Raw genomic sequence first — 16,706 nt, forward strand, 5'->3', positions numbered from 1 at the left:
TTTTAAAAACACGCATATAAGTCCAGGGAAATATCACACATGAAGATTATGAGAAGAACATTACAGGAAAGTGGTATATGTTCAATCCTTTTGCTTGTTTTTACCTTTTAAAGCAAGACAATCATAAGAATCTAAGATGTTGCTGAATGTTTAGAAAAAAATGAATGACGTGAGGGAATGTAGTATGAGTCAACGGTAAAAGTCTACAGATTGCTTGAAAGCAATCGTATCCCAAAAAGAGCTTCACAAAAACAAATAAAACATGAATGTGTATTAAAAGTACACAGATGCCCCACTCACACTATCATTTACCATGTTCAATGGACCATGAAATTGGGTAAAAAATCTAATTTGGCATTAAAATTAGAAAGATCATACCATAGCGAATATGTGTACTAAGTTTCAAGTTGTTTGGACTTCAACTTCATCAAAAACTACCTTGACCAAAAACTTTTAACCTGAAACTTCCACTTTCATTTTCTATGTTCATTGGACCGTGAAAATGGGGTCAAAAGTATAATTTGGCTTTAAAATTAGAAAGATCATATCATAAGCAAAAAGTGTACTAAGTTTCAAGTTGATTGGACTTTAACTAGATCAAAAACTACCTTGACCAACAACTTTAACCTGAAGCTGGACAAACGGACGCACGGACAGACGAAAGGAGGCACAGACCAGAAAACATAATGCCCCTCTACTATTGTAGGTGGGGCATAAAAACAAATTAGGCAAACATCAACCAACAACTTCCACTGAATTAAAGTCTGACTTTGGACAGGCACATATAGAATGTATCGAGCACAACCTTCCCTTTTAACCTAGGGCAGTGAGTGGTGTAACAGCATAACAAAGAACAAACTTAAAAGTTTAAAACTGGCAATCTTAGTCCGTTAGAGTTATATTTATACAATTTGAATGCAACTGCCACATGCATGGTTTGAAATCCCACACACAGCTAGTGAAACAGTTTTTAACAGTACTCCAGGAATACAAATCAAGCATAAAAATGTCAAATACCATTATTATACTGGACACAAAAAAGGAAAACACCTAATAAATTTATTTATTTTATCTTCTTTGAATGTTGTTATACAGTAGAACATATAAATAAAAAACACTTTTATATAATTTTAACTTCAATAAATGTATACACAACAAAAATCTTTATATTGAAGGTGTAAATCAAGTCAAATTAATGTTTATTTTTCAATTGTTTTGCAAATATTGAGAGTTTTATGAAGAAACAACTTGCAAAAACTGACAATGTGAAATACAAAAGAATTTGTATGTAACAGGATTTATAGGAAATGAAAATGATTAAAAACACATTACAATGTATCAACGTTATACATAAATATCTAATACATATAATAATCAAGTTTTGAACATCAAACTTACTGTTATATAGTTTTGAATATCAGCACAATCATACAATACTAAGAATTGGTTTTATTTGCAATAACAACGGTGTAAGGTGAAAATCTTCAATCTTGAACATAAATTATTGAAACTAATAGTCATTAAAAAATAATTCCAGATACATAAATAGCATCAGGATATTATTACAACAGTCACAGAAAATTATGGCTTTTTTTTATCACATAATACTACAAGCTTGTAAGTCATATTTTAAAACATTAACTTACATTAGTCAAATGTGACAAGATGGAATATCTAACAGATTTATCAATTTAATAACTGATATTGCACACATCCCAATTAACATTAGGTACATTTAAAAGAAAGAAAAAAAACCCACCCATGCAAGAAGGTACTTCAGCAGTATATACAAACATAACTGCCTTAAAGTTTACAGTATGTTAGAAACTAATATTTACATACATTTAGTATCAATCAGCTAGTAGAGAAACCTACAAATAACATATATACTGGTCCCACTGAGGAAATGACATGAAATTTAAATATCTAGATTCTAGAATGGAAATGTACATGATTCTATCCATAATGCATTCCATGTTTTTTTCACACACCAGCTGACAATGTCTTCCCAGTTGGCTGTAAATAAAAGAAAAACAAAGATCAAACTAAGACTGTAAAGTATTTCAAAACATCACTTGTTTTTCCAGTTTTTAACATTTTTAACAATATATTTGGGGATAATTGTTTATACTGACAGTACTCTTAGCACAGTCTATAAATATACTATTTTATATTAAAATGAATTATAAAATGCAATTTAGCCAATCAGAGTTAAGGTGTTATAATTTTATCCCTTAAAAATTAATACTATTTGATTTAAAGTAGATTTAGGTTACTCATAAATGCATAAAGCAACCAATAACAATCATAAAACACGTTTTTGAATTTAGCCAAGTTGTCATAGAACAAGCACCCCTTTTTTATTTATTGATTAAGTTGAACTATAAATGTACATTACCTTTATAAAGACATGAGAGGGTAACATTTTCTGTACTATAGGATCTATTGTCCCTGGATATCTAACCATGTTGACAGCAAGTTTTGGTAGCAGCAGATGTCCAGCCATTAAAGGGAATAAGTTGTACATCAAATTGTATGGCTTTCCTGGTAAGACTCGGAAGTGAATCTATAATATTTTGAAAATAATAATACTATTATCATGATTATATTGTGGATTCATTTATTTTCATTAATATGCAGAAATCTCTTTTTTGTGGTTTGCCATACAATAATATTGATTGATTGTTGGTTGCTTAACATCCAGTGGCAAATATTTCATGCATATTCAGAACGAGAACAAGTTCACAATAAATACAATAGGTAGGTTGATACGATAGAGGCCATCTGGGATGATGGTCGTGGAAAATTGGACTGCCACTGAAAAATGAGGGTATATTGGATAGGGACAGAAATTTTGCCTTGCAACAGGCCACCTACAGACCCCTCAAAAGAGTTGTTGCAAGGGTTCTTAACGTGCAAAAAGTGTGGCACTCCCTTTACAAGAGGCATCGGATTTAACATCCCCCTTCTGACCGGACCTGACTGCGAACTTGATACATCCCGCACAGCCAAACGGACACTCCACTTCGGCAAGCATTTTACTGCCGGTCGGGAGAAGACCAAGTGACCATATTTCTAAACCCCAGTCACCCTTGGGGTACCATACAATTATATAGAAATTGTGTACTTCATTGAATTTTTAAATATGTGAGTCATCTATAACCCTGAAATCAATGTTCATTGGTACCCCACAAATAACAATGAATCCACGGTTTTTTGTTGAAGGAAAGCACCTTTTAAAATGGCCACAGAAAGTCTTAAAATCATCCTTAATACCTTTTAAGAATTGCTTTTAAGATGTCTAAATAGTGTCTGCAAAGATTTAGAATTGAAATGAAGTACTGTTACATTAAAAAGACAATACACTACAAACATGTCAAATGTACATCAACTTGTCCTTTAACTTTTCTTATTGATAGACAATTATAATAGTAGAAGCAGAATTATAAGGCTTATGATAGCTTTTACGTGAGCCCTAGACCTTCATTGTAATAAAATTTGACCGTAATTTATAACATGATCAAAACTGTATGAATCAACTTAAATTTCTGTTTCAGAACATAGTAGACATTTTGATGAATATATTTGTTTGAAAATGACTAAAATAGTACAAACAAGAAAGTGTCCATAGTAATATCACACTATCATTTTCTATGTTCAGTAGACCTAAAATTTGGGGCCAAAACTTGAATTAGGTATTAAAATTAGTAAGACCATAGCATAGGGAACATGTGTACTAAGTTTCAATTTGATTGGACAACAACTTCATTAAAAACTACCTTGACCAAAACATAAAAGAATTGGGACAGACAGATGAACAAATGGATGGACTGAAAAACATAATGCCCCTAGGTAGGGTATAAAAATGTATAGCAGCACACTATTTATTCATGAAGATCATATCTAAGGTTTTTTTACAATTGTGCTTCAACTGATATAATATAACTTTTATAATGATTTACCTGCTTGTTACCAGAAAACATAAAGTTATCATTAGGTTCCATGGAAACTTCCATTTCCTGTGGATAGGAGGTCCTATTGTGTATGACATAACAGAGAGGGAGCAGTTGTTTCACACTACCATAAGCTGGTAGTCGTAGATCTACTGATATTGGAATGTGTTCTATGTTGACTACAGGTAAAGGAAAGGAAGTTGTTACAAATGGTAGCTCCACATCACTGTCCCATTTTCTATGAACGAAACAAAGATAAATTAGTTTCAGTTTCATAATAGTCCATGAAAGTTTGACATAAAGTCATAGATGTCTAACATTTTTTAGCTAAAAATAAAAGTCAGAAAATGTGACAAGAATGCCAATGAGACAACTTTCTACCAGAGACCAAATATATAGAAATACAACATTAATTAAATGAACTTTTTGTAAATGTTAACTGCAAAGAAATAATTTTATCAGTATAAAAAAGCAATATAAAATTTTTTGGAGAGTTAAATGTTGATTGTCTATATTGCATGTATATACGTTATCTCAATCAAAAATATAATAAATCATTGTACCTTCTCCATGAAACAGTGTAGGTTCCAAGTGATGTTGAGGTCTGTGATGTAGATTTGGTTATCAAACAAAAACACTCTGTTGCACACTCTTTCTTGTTTAAACACACTGTAAAATACAAAAGATTTTTTTTTATAATTTCATTTGATTTCCATTTTGAAAATAAAAAATGATTATTCATATATTTAACTTCAAGATTTTCAAAGTACAAGTAGAAGTAATGTATGTATAAATACTGTGATTCATTAGTATTCGTTGGATACCAATTTTCGTAGCTTTAGTGTGTACAGGTGACCCATAAAATTAAATGTTCAACAAATAACAAATTTTCTATAACTAATATGCAGCATTCAGTAAAAACCACATAAATAAATATCCATGTACATACAAGTTTTCTGTAATCCACAAAAATTGGTTCCTACCAAAATATATGAATCCACAGTAATATTTTTTTAAACTCTGATAAAAATAAATTGAATAAAGCTATTTGTTATCCTTTTTTTATTTGAGAAAGAATAAATCAGAACAGAATATTGACTATACCTCCTTGAATCTGTGAAACTGTTTCCTCGTCTGTACTCTGTATGTTTGTTGGCTAAAATTTAAATAACTAATATTTATTATATCCAAAAATTCATTCAAGAAATAATAATTTACAATTCTTTATCAAATAGCAGTCCATATTACACACTCAAAAAGTATGCAAAAACAGAGAGAAACCTAAATATATGTCTATGGCATACCATCACATTTCAATGTGTAGCTTTGTCAAAACCTTAATATTGCATATTTTCTAACAAGAATATGTGTTCAAAGGAGACAATACATTTGCCTGCTCATCGTATCATATTTGTTTAAACCACAAAATCAAAAACCCTAATTTGACAATCATTCAAAAACTTTATGACATAGAGAATGTGTACTCAAATTTCATGATAGACTAACTTTTTATCTAACTTCTCTACCAGGCACCTTAAAAAACTGAAGAATGAAAAAATATGTGCCTACTTAAAACTATTTTAAGGTTAATGTAAATCCAGGAAGAATCCTATTATGATCATATCATAAATGACACACAATAATCATATTTACCATTTGCAGTTGACTAGATTTAAATTCTACAGGCCATGGTGAAGTACATGTTAGCTCTGGTAGTAAAATAAAAGGTTCCTCTGCTTGGATATTCTCTATTTCTTCAAACTGGAATTTAAAAAAACAAATTATAGTACATGATAAACATGGCTGTGCATCTGGTACAAGCACAGTTTAGAGAAAAATGTAATGTCATTGATTATAACATATTAAATTTATCATAGGAATAGAAGAATGTGATGGTTTTGTCTGTCACCTCAATCTCTACAAGAGGTCTTTCCAGCAACTTGTGGACTTTTATAGCTGACTATGCAGTATGCTCATTATTGGAGGCCGAATGGTGACCTTTAGTTGTTAATTTCTGTGTCATTTGGTCTCTTTGTGGGGCATTGTCTCATTGGCAATTGTACCATATTTTCCTGCTTTTATAAGTTAAAAAGACTACAACATTTGTATGGATAAACTTGATTCAATCTAAACTACAAATTTACAGACAAATGCCAACTGCATATACTTTGCTTGAACCCAAAACACAATAAATTAATTTTAAATGTCTAATGAATACCTTTAGTTTTTCTACCTTTAAAATATTGGTCCTTTAAACCTTTTTTGTAACACAGCCTGATGCCATGTGCCTGTTATTCAGTAGATGTCATTTGTTGATGTGGTTAATAAGTGTTTCTCATCTTTCGATTAGACCGTTGTTTTTCCTGTTTGATATGTTTTATACAGGTAATTTTAGGGCCCTTTATAGCTTGCTGTTCCATGTGAGCCAAGGCTATGTGTTGATGGCTATACTTCGTCCTATAGTTTTTTTACTTGTTACATGGAAGGAGAGTTGTCTTATTGGTTCCATACCACATCTTCTTATATCTGTAAAGACTGTTCTTATTTATATATCTTTCAAACATTGGAGTTTTCCATGTTTACAAATTTGTACTCACCTTCATAGACTGGAGTTTGACAGCTACATCAAATGGAGACACTGTTGTCACGGTAATGAACTCTTCCTTCTGACAAGAACATGTGATCTGTGTCTGTTTATTTGGTACAGAGATAGAATATTCAACCTGTAAATATAACATTACCAGACTTTAAAACAATCCCAAACTGTTAAAAAACTATGGCAGCTATGTTGATGACCCATTGGTGGCCTTTAGACACTTCTCTGATCATTGGTCAGATTATTATCTTTTTGACACATTCTCCTTTTCAGACTCAATTCTATGTGAATTTAATAAAATAAAACTCAATCCTTGATTATCATTCAACTACTGTAAATTCCATAGGCGGATCCAGGGGGGGGGGGAGCTGGGCTGGGGGGCCCGGGCCCCCCCTTCATGGGAAAAATTTGGTTGATTATATAGGGAATCATTGAAGCATGACTGAAGAGGCCCCCCTCTTAGGTCAGTCAGCGGGCCTCCCCTTAGGAAAAGTTCTGGATCCATCACTGAATTCTGAAATTATTGTAAGTTATATGAATAGCGCAAAATTGTAAAATATGTAATAAATCCTCTCAATTATTTCAGAATTTAGCGTACTGTGGATTCATTTATTCCCATGGGTACCTATCAGTCAGGGGCATTACTTAAACAAGTAACAATTAAAATTACCTATTCAAGTTATGTTGGAAACGAGGCTATTTTAAATATTACTTATATAAGTAACTTTTCTGAATATTATTTTTATAGGTGTCCAATAACACAGATTTTACTAGGTTTAACAATTTTTCACAGTCATCTGGTTATTTTTCCCATGACATATTAAATCTAATCCTTCTGAAACACTCATTAACTTTCTGACGCACTTATCTTTCATACCGACGTTTCTTGGTCAAAGATTGGTATCTTGGGACAATTGAATTCTCATTTTCCTCCAAAATCTTGAAGGTAGACTGATATAAATAGATAGATACTTGTGAATTGATTAAGACTTGAAGTTATTTATAATTTGTAACCCAAACCAAGTACACATGTTCCTTAAATAAGTTTTAATACTAATTTTATTAAAAATGTATCAAATAACTTATTCGAGTAATATTTTTGTCATAATTTTTAAAGTAACACTTCATCTCTATAATCCTCTCAAATATAATAAATTCCTAACTTTATGATATGAAATTATGTAAAAACTCATCAAAACTACATTTAGTCTATGTTTTATTGAAATTTAAAATAACTCTATTAAGTAATTATTTTATTTTCAAAAACAAAAATTACTTATATAAGTAACGTTAAAAAATTACTTGTTTAAGTAATGCCCCTGACTGCCTATTGTGGTGGATTAAGTAAAACTAAAATGCTTGTGGATATTTAATTTCATGGTTTTGCTGAAGTCTGCATATCAACCTATATAATTTTGTGGTTAACCTTTACCCACAAAGTACCCCAAAATTGGTATCCAATGAATAATAATTAATTCACAGTATCATAATGTTGTAATGTAAGAAAATAGTCTGTTCCCCTCTTGCTGATGCTACTTAACTTTTTGTTGGTCTAATAAAAGTTAATGTTGAAAATCTCAAATATGTAAATTCAGAAACATTCAGGTTGTATTAATGCAAATAAAGCAACTAGGTGAGTATGGCAACAATAACAACTTGTATTTTGAAATATAGGCTTGTGTGTACTATTTTTCTAAATCACAATAATAACATTTAATAAAACATTTTGGTCAACTCTTGAAATTAAGTCAGAAACCTTGTCAGTGTTTGTCTTTAGCCATATCTTTACAACTTTTGTCCCTCAGGAAATTCTATATCTTATACTGTATTACTTTTAAAAACTAGATGTGTCAAAGCGACACGAATGGCCCCGTCTCAAAAAGTTGGAAAATCTGCAATTTCAATTACACATGTGGAAACAAAAATGATGGTAGTCTCACATATCAAGAATCAGCTCAAAATATGGAGGCCTATAGAAAATAAGTCTGTATAACTGTGATTTTCAACACGTTTCAAAGGAAGGACGAAAGACACCAAAGGGACAGTCAAACTCATAAATCTAAAACAAACAGACAACGCCATGGCTAAAAAATCTGAAGGCGTTTAGAAAAAAACTCCATATAACTGTGATTTTCAACAATTTATCAAAGTCCAAAGCCCGTAATTTCGTCAAAAATTAGTGGAGCGGAAAAAACTTCAACTTGATCTGTAACTCATCAAGTTTAACTCACATACCAAACATCACCCTTATATCTGAATGCGTTTAGAAAAAAAACTCCATATAACTGTGATTTTCAACAATTTATCAAAGTCCAAAGCCCGTAATTTCGTCAAAAATTAGTGGAGTGGAACAAAACTTTAACTTAATCTGTAACTCATCATAGTTAACTCACATACCAAAAATCAGCCCAATATCTGAAGGCGTTTAGAAAAAACTCTGTATAATGCTTTGTTGCGGAATGACAGAATTTCGGACAAGGGTAAAACTACATGTATATGGCACCGACAACTTCGTTGCGGGGGCCATAAAAAACTATTTAGGAATACTAGGTTGACATATTGCATTAACATGTCTCTATTCATAAAAAAAATATATTCATTATTGGTAGACTCCAAGTTCAAAGCCTAGAAGTCTTTTGATTATTTTGTGTTGCTGGATTGATGTCTGATTGAGTTATGATCACTTCTCCTTTTTTCTACTTCTCATATTTATCTGTGATTACTGAGCTCATCTAGGTTTAATAAAGACAAAGTACAGTAAAACTTTTCAAGTTGAGAGTCCAATAAGATACAATGATTAAGTCCACATGACATAACAAGAGTTCACACAATGAAATGTCTCGCTTTTAATACTGACCATTGATTTTATGTTGATACTGTGGATTCATTTATTTTCGTGGGTATCAATTTTCGTGGATTGCTGTAAACTTGCATATTCGTGGATATTAGATTTCGTGGTTTTGCCAATCTCTGTAAACAAAGTTTTTTGAAAATATATAATTCGTTGATCATTTAAATTTGTGGTTCACCTTTACCCACGAAAATTGGTATCCAACGAATAATAATGAATCCACAGTAGTCCTAAATATAAAGCTTTATTACAACTATCCCATAAACTTAACATGACCCAGAAAATGAGGTCATGTTCAGATAAACCAAACTGGAAATACCTGTACACCTTACAATCATTCTGGACACCAAATATTCTTTAAAATTAGATGAACTAGATACCATTGAGCTGGGAGCCATCTCTGTGGGCCCCGCTGTCAATAACATGGGGTAAATAAGTTGTATGGATAATCTGATATGAAGCATTATTTGAAGTTATTACATAGTCTCATGTGTGATTTTATTCTAAGATTTCTCGAGAGGAAGAGCGGACACAATTTCTTAAGAACAGCAAACGGATGGACAGACCGACGGACGGACCTTTGACACACACTCTGGTGTCATGTACAAACCGACAGACAGACGGTCAAGTATAAAGTATGAAATATTAACGGTTCTCGAGAGGTAGGGCGGACACAATTTGTTAAGAACAACAAACGGATGGACAGACTGACGGACTGACCTTTGACCTAGGATGCATACATTATGACACATTCTCTGGTGTTGGTTAATATATATGTTAAGTTGAAAATGTTTGTCAGGTATAAAGTATGAAATAATAACAGCTGTCCTCTCAAAATATAGTGTGGATCAAATTTGTTAGCGATGGACAGACCAACAGACAGACAGACCTTTGACCTAGGAAGTTGTACATACATCATGACACACCCTCTGGTGTTGGTTAAAATGGATGTCAAGTATAATATTTGAAATCATAACGGTTCTCAAGATATAGAGCGGACACGATCTTCACCACAGGACACGGGGTTGTCAACTGAAACCAAAGTTTTTTTGACCTTGACCTTTGACCTAGGAAGTTGTACATACATCATGCCACACCCTCTGGTGTTGGTTAATAAACATGTTAAGTATTAAGTATAAAATCATAACGGTTATCTAGATATGGAGCGGACACGATTTTCACCACAGGACACAGGGTTGTCAACTGAAACCAAAGTTTTTGACCTTGACCTTTGACCTAGGAAGTTGTACATACATCATGACACACCCTCTGGTGTTGGTTAAAAAGGATGTCAAGTATAAACTTTGAAATCATAACGGTTCTCAAGATATAGAGCGGACACGATCTTCACCACAGGACACAGGGTTGTCAACTGAAACCAAAGTTTTTTTTATCTTGACCTTTGACCTAGGAAGTTGTACATACATCATGACACGCCCTCTGGTGGTGGTTAATAAACATGTAAAGTATAAAGTATAAAATCATAACGGTTCTCTAGATATGGAGCGGACACAAAGTTAAAGTGTTACAGATGGACGGACAAACTGATCACTATAGGGCGACCCGCCTAAAGGCGGGGCCCTAATAATTGCACATAGTACAGGAAGATTTAAAATTGATCTATGAACCATGAAAATCAGGTCAAGATCAAATGAAACCCGTCAGATAGAATTTAACACCTTACAATCATCACATACTTAACCTTTTGCATACAGTACAAATGTATCTAAGAAACAAACTACCATAGATACTCGAGTATAAGTCGATCCGCTTTTAAGTCGGATGCCCTTTTCAGCTTTAAAATCTAAGGATTCAGTCTTGACCCGCCTATAAGTCGGTTCAAATTTGGACCCTTTTTTTGCAGCAGAAAGTAACTGATCATCGGCAAAATCAAGAAATTAGATTGAGATTCATGTATTGAATGAATGTTTGTTTCTTTACAAAAACCTCTTGATTGATAGTTTCACCTCTTTAAGAATGGTTTACCATTCCTGATTTTTTTTCTGATAATTGAAGATTATCTCTGATTTTGAGAATGCCTCATTCATATTTCAAGTGGATCTGACATTCTGTGACTTGAAAGAAAATTCTTCTCCCATAAAAATAAGTATTATGATGCAAAAATACAGCAATGATGTCCCTGTCTTCATTAAGTCTTGTAAAGTACCCTGTACCCTTTTTATTTGGTAAACAGAGATGTAGGAGTACAACTCGACATGGTTGCGTTATTTGCTAACTGTTGATGACCATACAGGGACCTATAGCTGTTGACTTCTATGTCACATGGTCTTTGGAGGAGAGTTGTCTCAATACAAAACCACATCTTCTTATTTTTCTTTAGTCTTTAAGCGTCAAGAACATTCCCTTAAAATTTAAATTAATTTAAAAAAGTGGTTCCCTATTCATAACTCGAAAACCACAATTTTTTAGTATTTTCACATAATCAAGAACCATTTTATTACATCTATAAGCGCCACTGTTGAACTCCTGAACAGCAAAAGTGAAGAAAAAAAAAAACACACATAACCAGTCTTTAAGTGTCCAGGATTTTCGCTTAAAATTCCAATTTATTTAAAAAAGGGGTTCTCTATTTATCATCCCAAACCACAAAATTTTGAATTTTGTAGACAACCAAGAACTTTAATTTTGAAAAGAGCCATCTATCATTTGGAAACTGAAAGTCTGATGGACATAGGGCAGACTTCTGTTTTACCCTGGACTCTGATAAGGGGATGTATAAAAATACAGAAGGTTAAAAAAAACAATTTTAAAATATAACATTTAATATTTCTTATGATAATATTAAAATGACAGTGTTTATTAACTTTATGTAATTCTGGTAATTTTGTCTTATCATGTGTCTTTCTTTTTAAATCGTATTACACATTTTTTTATTGATTAAGACATGATTCATACAGGTCTAGGTCTGTAAGACTGTTTTCATTGTGCTGTAGATTCCATATTATTCCTTGGATACCAATTTTCTTGGATTTCATTGTTACAGTTGAACCACGAAATTAAATATCCATGAATATGTAAGTTTTCCTTCATCCACAAAAATTGGGAACCCACGAAAAATAAATGAATCCACAGTATACAGGTTTCAGAGTTCTATGATATAACAATTTTATCATGTGAATTAAAGTATTAGTAACTTCTTTATGAAGCATCAGTTCTATGATTTCAATGAAAACTAAGAAGCATTCAGGCTTTAAAATTCTTTCATAATTATATTATGGAAGAAAGTTTCAAAATAAAAATTCTCTCTCTTGAAAGCGCCACAAGTTGCTGATTGGTTTTATAACACAAACTACGAATAAACAAATAAACAGGTACACTTTCTGCCGCAATCAGATTGAACTTTTTAATACAAATTCCGTTGGAATCTAAAATTGTTAAACATGTCCCCGAATCATCAACCACAATTATATTTCCAAATGTTGTAGAGACCAGATCATACGGTCTGGTACATTTAGTGTATTTCCACTTCACTTTCCCATTCTGGTTCAAATCTACGACTTCATTTTGGTAAAGACAGGATAAGATTGTATGCCCGTTTATGTTTTCTGTAATTCTGTATCTATTCAAAGAAACATCCTCGCCCCACTTATATTGGCCTTCACACTTGAATTCTTGCATTCGTCTTCCATCTTTGGATAAATAAAGAAGGTTCGGTTGAATGGAGCACGAGTTTCTAATATAGCTAATACGTGGACAATCTTTCAGATAAAGTAATGAAATCTTTCCACTTTTAGTTGCATGCAAAGCCAAAGGATAATTATTACTTTCTGGCAAGGTATATAGTACCTTTGGTTCATCTTGTGAATTTATCATCTGAACAGAAGCATCTTTTCTTGAAATGAAGAGTAGATCCTTAGATTCTGAAATTGAACTATCTACAACAGACTTAAGGTCTGTGATTGTTCTAGGCTTTTTCTCTAATTGCATTTCAAACACACTTAGTTTATCTCCCACCCAAGTCTTATCCTCAGTTGCTGCTAAACTGCTTTTACTATCAATATATCTGTGCAGCTTATCAGAACAGTCTAACTGAATCTTAACTTCCATTGGTATCTTGTTACACTGCATAGATCCCACAATTTGTGTCATATCATTTATCTCCCCTGCATGAAAAGTTTCAACTTCCTGTGGAAAAGCTACTTCATGATCAAATTGACTGATGAATTCAGAAAAGTTTTCAACATCACTTCTAATGACTTTTATATTATCTTTTAATTTGGATTTCGTAATTTCTTTCATTTTCAGTCTGCATTTACTTTCATCTGATTTCAACTTTGACCTTTTCTCTGAAATGTTTTGCTTGTTTTTCTCCAAATCGTTCTGTAAATCATTTTCTAATTCATTGGTATACTCATTCAATAACTTCTTCAACATTTCAGCGTGTTTTAATAATTTAGTCTTTTCATTGTCATACTTTTCTGCATAAAATAGATCTAAATATTTCAAAGCATTGATTTTTCTGGATATCAACGGTAAAATATCTTCTTCAAACTGAGTATTTAATTGATTTAGTTCCTCCATTTTTTTCTCATGAAATTGATCAAGGGTCTGGACTGTATGTTTTCCATGTTGCCCCGACATACATTCTGGACAAACAAATTCCTTACAGTCCACACAATGATTAGTGTACGATCGATTATGGTTATGACAAGAAATATCAACAAGGTTGGGTCTCCATCTTTCAAGTCGATGTAATTCCGATCCTCTTCTTTCCAAATCTCCTACACGCTTAATTTCATGCTTGCTGGCATTCTCAGTCTCATTTTTACCATGAATTTTTTCACAGTCATCACACATTAAAATATCGCAAGTTGTACAAAGCAAGTTTGTTATTTTTTCTTTTCTGCATTGTGAACAAATTGGGAACTGAGCTTCCTGTCCTGAGCCAGAAGCCATTGTCCAATGTGATTCTGACAGTTCCATTATAGTAATGACAACAACACACAAAATAATAACATTATAAAATGAATTTTATCTCTGATAAAGTATAAGGTTCACATTTTGTATAATGGATTGGGACATTTTGTTCTTCCTGTTTTATTTATAGTTTATATGCAATTTAATTTATCTGATAAAAGTTCATATCATTGTGTAATCTAATGCAAATATGCAGTAAAATTTTATTTTTATGAAAAATTTGTATGATCTCACTAATAAAATAATATACAGAATTTTATTGTAAAATTTGTCCAATTTTTTTTCCCCAACAGAATGAATTTATATTTTGATTCTATCTACACAAATGTATATGTTCACACAAAGAAAGGGCAATGCACAATGTTTTGTTTTTACCACTGGCAAAATAAAGACTGTCATCATGTAACTAGAATCATTGCATTCTTGTCCAGTTTTGCCAATTCTGTTTTCCCCCAGATTATAAACTAGAGGCTCCAAGGAGCCTGTCTTGCTCAGCTGATATTTTTGTTTACAATTGATGCATGAAACAATGCAAAAATAGCACATTTTTAAATGAATCTTTGTGGATTAAAATCTAATTTTTCCTATGATTTTAACATCTTTCAACCCATTTACCTAAAATTTTGAAAGAAACATTCAGAGCTCTTTTTTAACCTTTTTATATCCCATAAATTTAAATGCATTAGAAGCTACATATCATGTTTAGACGCATATTTTGCAAAGATATGTAAGATATGCAGTCTAATGTTTGATAAAAGAAGGGAGTCAATGAGATTTATCAGCTCTCCAAATTTCAAATCAATTGTAATATTTATATCTTATTATGATTTGATCGTTCTTACAAGTGTTACTTAACTTTTTATACCTTGTGTCTAATGCTGTATTTTGTAATTTCACATGGGTTATCTTTAAAAATATAAAAATTACAAAAAAAAAAAATTCAAGTCTGATTACTGGACAAAAGGCTATAATTATCACTGAGTATAGATAACTATAAACATTGATAATGTGTGATGTAGTAATCTGATAAAATGTTTCAAGTGCATTTTTTAAATATTGATAATTTACATGTTTGTACTGTAATGTTTACCTCCTGTTTAAAGTGTTCTCTGATAGGGTTTGTACTAGACTTTATACATTCTATACTTAGAGAGGGTTGGCACATGACAACTGGCCTTTCTGTCATCACACTGTTATCACAACCTCTTGAATGAATACTTTATATTGAAAATGATTGAAAGTAATAACTGTACATTCTAACCTTGAAAATTTTGATTGGTTTAAACAGATATTTATTTCAATATGAAATTATATAAATTGACAATATGTTATATCAATTAAACGAAATCATCAGGTTCCCCTTCAAAAATTTATTTCAATATGATTACCTTGACAAAAACTGTTTTACTTCCTGTCTGCATGTTCTTGATGTACATCTTTCTACTGGACTGAAATAAGGAAATACAATTGGGTCACTTTTGCATAAATTCTATAAAGCATTTACTATCAGTCTTATTTTACTGAATTCAGTATACATGTACTATTAATTCAGAAATTATTCTGAGGGTTTTTATTAATGCTCATATTGCAACTGGTAGCGAACGCAATAACAAAAACTTGCTTTCTATGATCTGATACATGATTTTCCTGAATTTGCAATAATTAAACTTGCATTTTTGTCAATTCTTCAAAAATCCTAATTATAAATGCACCCAATAATATCTGATCTTTCAGTATAACAAAAAAAAGTTATCTTTTTTAAAACTTTATTGTATTATAACCCAATTTGTAACTTCTCTTGTGTCCCCTTGACATAACATGAAACCAAACTTTCTAATAGACAACTTTAGAATTTGTGCACTTTCTAATGTATCATTATCAAATGTGCATACCTTTACAACAAAGTTTGTCAGTTTTGTACATAGTTGCTAAGTTTATTTTTATCTATATAACGAAAGAAACAGTAGAAGTTTGTAGAATTCATTTTTATAAAAGTAATGTTACAAGAACATATAAGAAATGACTTACTGCAAGCAACCAATTCTAATTATATGGTCTGTTGTTAAGTTATGTGAATTTAGTATTGAAATAATACATGTAATATGAATTCTGATGAGCAGGTTCTGTTCATGGAGAATTAGACTTACCATTTTACCAGCCTGTATAACACCTATATTAGCTTCCATTCTCTGAATCTCCAAGTTACCATCATATTCTGCCTTGTCCATACTTATATGAGCTGGAAAAATTAAAACAGTTCAAGTTTCTAAATGTTGTATTAGTATTTTCAGGGTTTTTTTTATGTTGCTTTGCTGCTTCCTTCTTGCCTTATAACCCAAATATCATTTTCTTCACACAAGAAAAAGCT

General features: G+C 31.8%; 1 protein-coding gene across 2 annotated transcripts in view; it reads right to left on the minus strand.

Moving 5' to 3' along the window:
• Nucleotides 1–1,049: 1,049 nt before the first annotated feature.
• LOC143075991 (trafficking protein particle complex subunit 11-like) overlaps nt 1,050–16,706 on the minus strand; it is a 46,593-nt gene continuing 30,936 nt past the window's right edge. For both annotated transcript variants that reach the window (XM_076251604.1, XM_076251603.1), the window contains 9 exons: nt 16,486–16,577; nt 15,727–15,786; nt 6,551–6,676; nt 5,607–5,714; nt 5,058–5,109; nt 4,517–4,622; nt 3,963–4,191; nt 2,399–2,566; nt 1,050–2,016 (listed from right to left, as the gene is read on the minus strand). In XM_076251604.1, the coding sequence (XP_076107719.1) occupies nt 1,984–2,016; nt 2,399–2,566; nt 3,963–4,191; nt 4,517–4,622; nt 5,058–5,109; nt 5,607–5,714; nt 6,551–6,676; nt 15,727–15,786; nt 16,486–16,577 (974 nt within the window). In that variant the 3' untranslated portion in view covers nt 1,050–1,983. The remainder of the gene's footprint in view (nt 2,017–2,398; nt 2,567–3,962; nt 4,192–4,516; nt 4,623–5,057; nt 5,110–5,606; nt 5,715–6,550; nt 6,677–15,726; nt 15,787–16,485; nt 16,578–16,706) is intronic.

Source organism: Mytilus galloprovincialis, chromosome 5 (genome assembly GCF_965363235.1).
Source record: "Mytilus galloprovincialis chromosome 5, xbMytGall1.hap1.1, whole genome shotgun sequence".
In the NCBI taxonomy this organism is placed as follows: domain Eukaryota; kingdom Metazoa; phylum Mollusca; class Bivalvia; order Mytilida; family Mytilidae; genus Mytilus; species Mytilus galloprovincialis.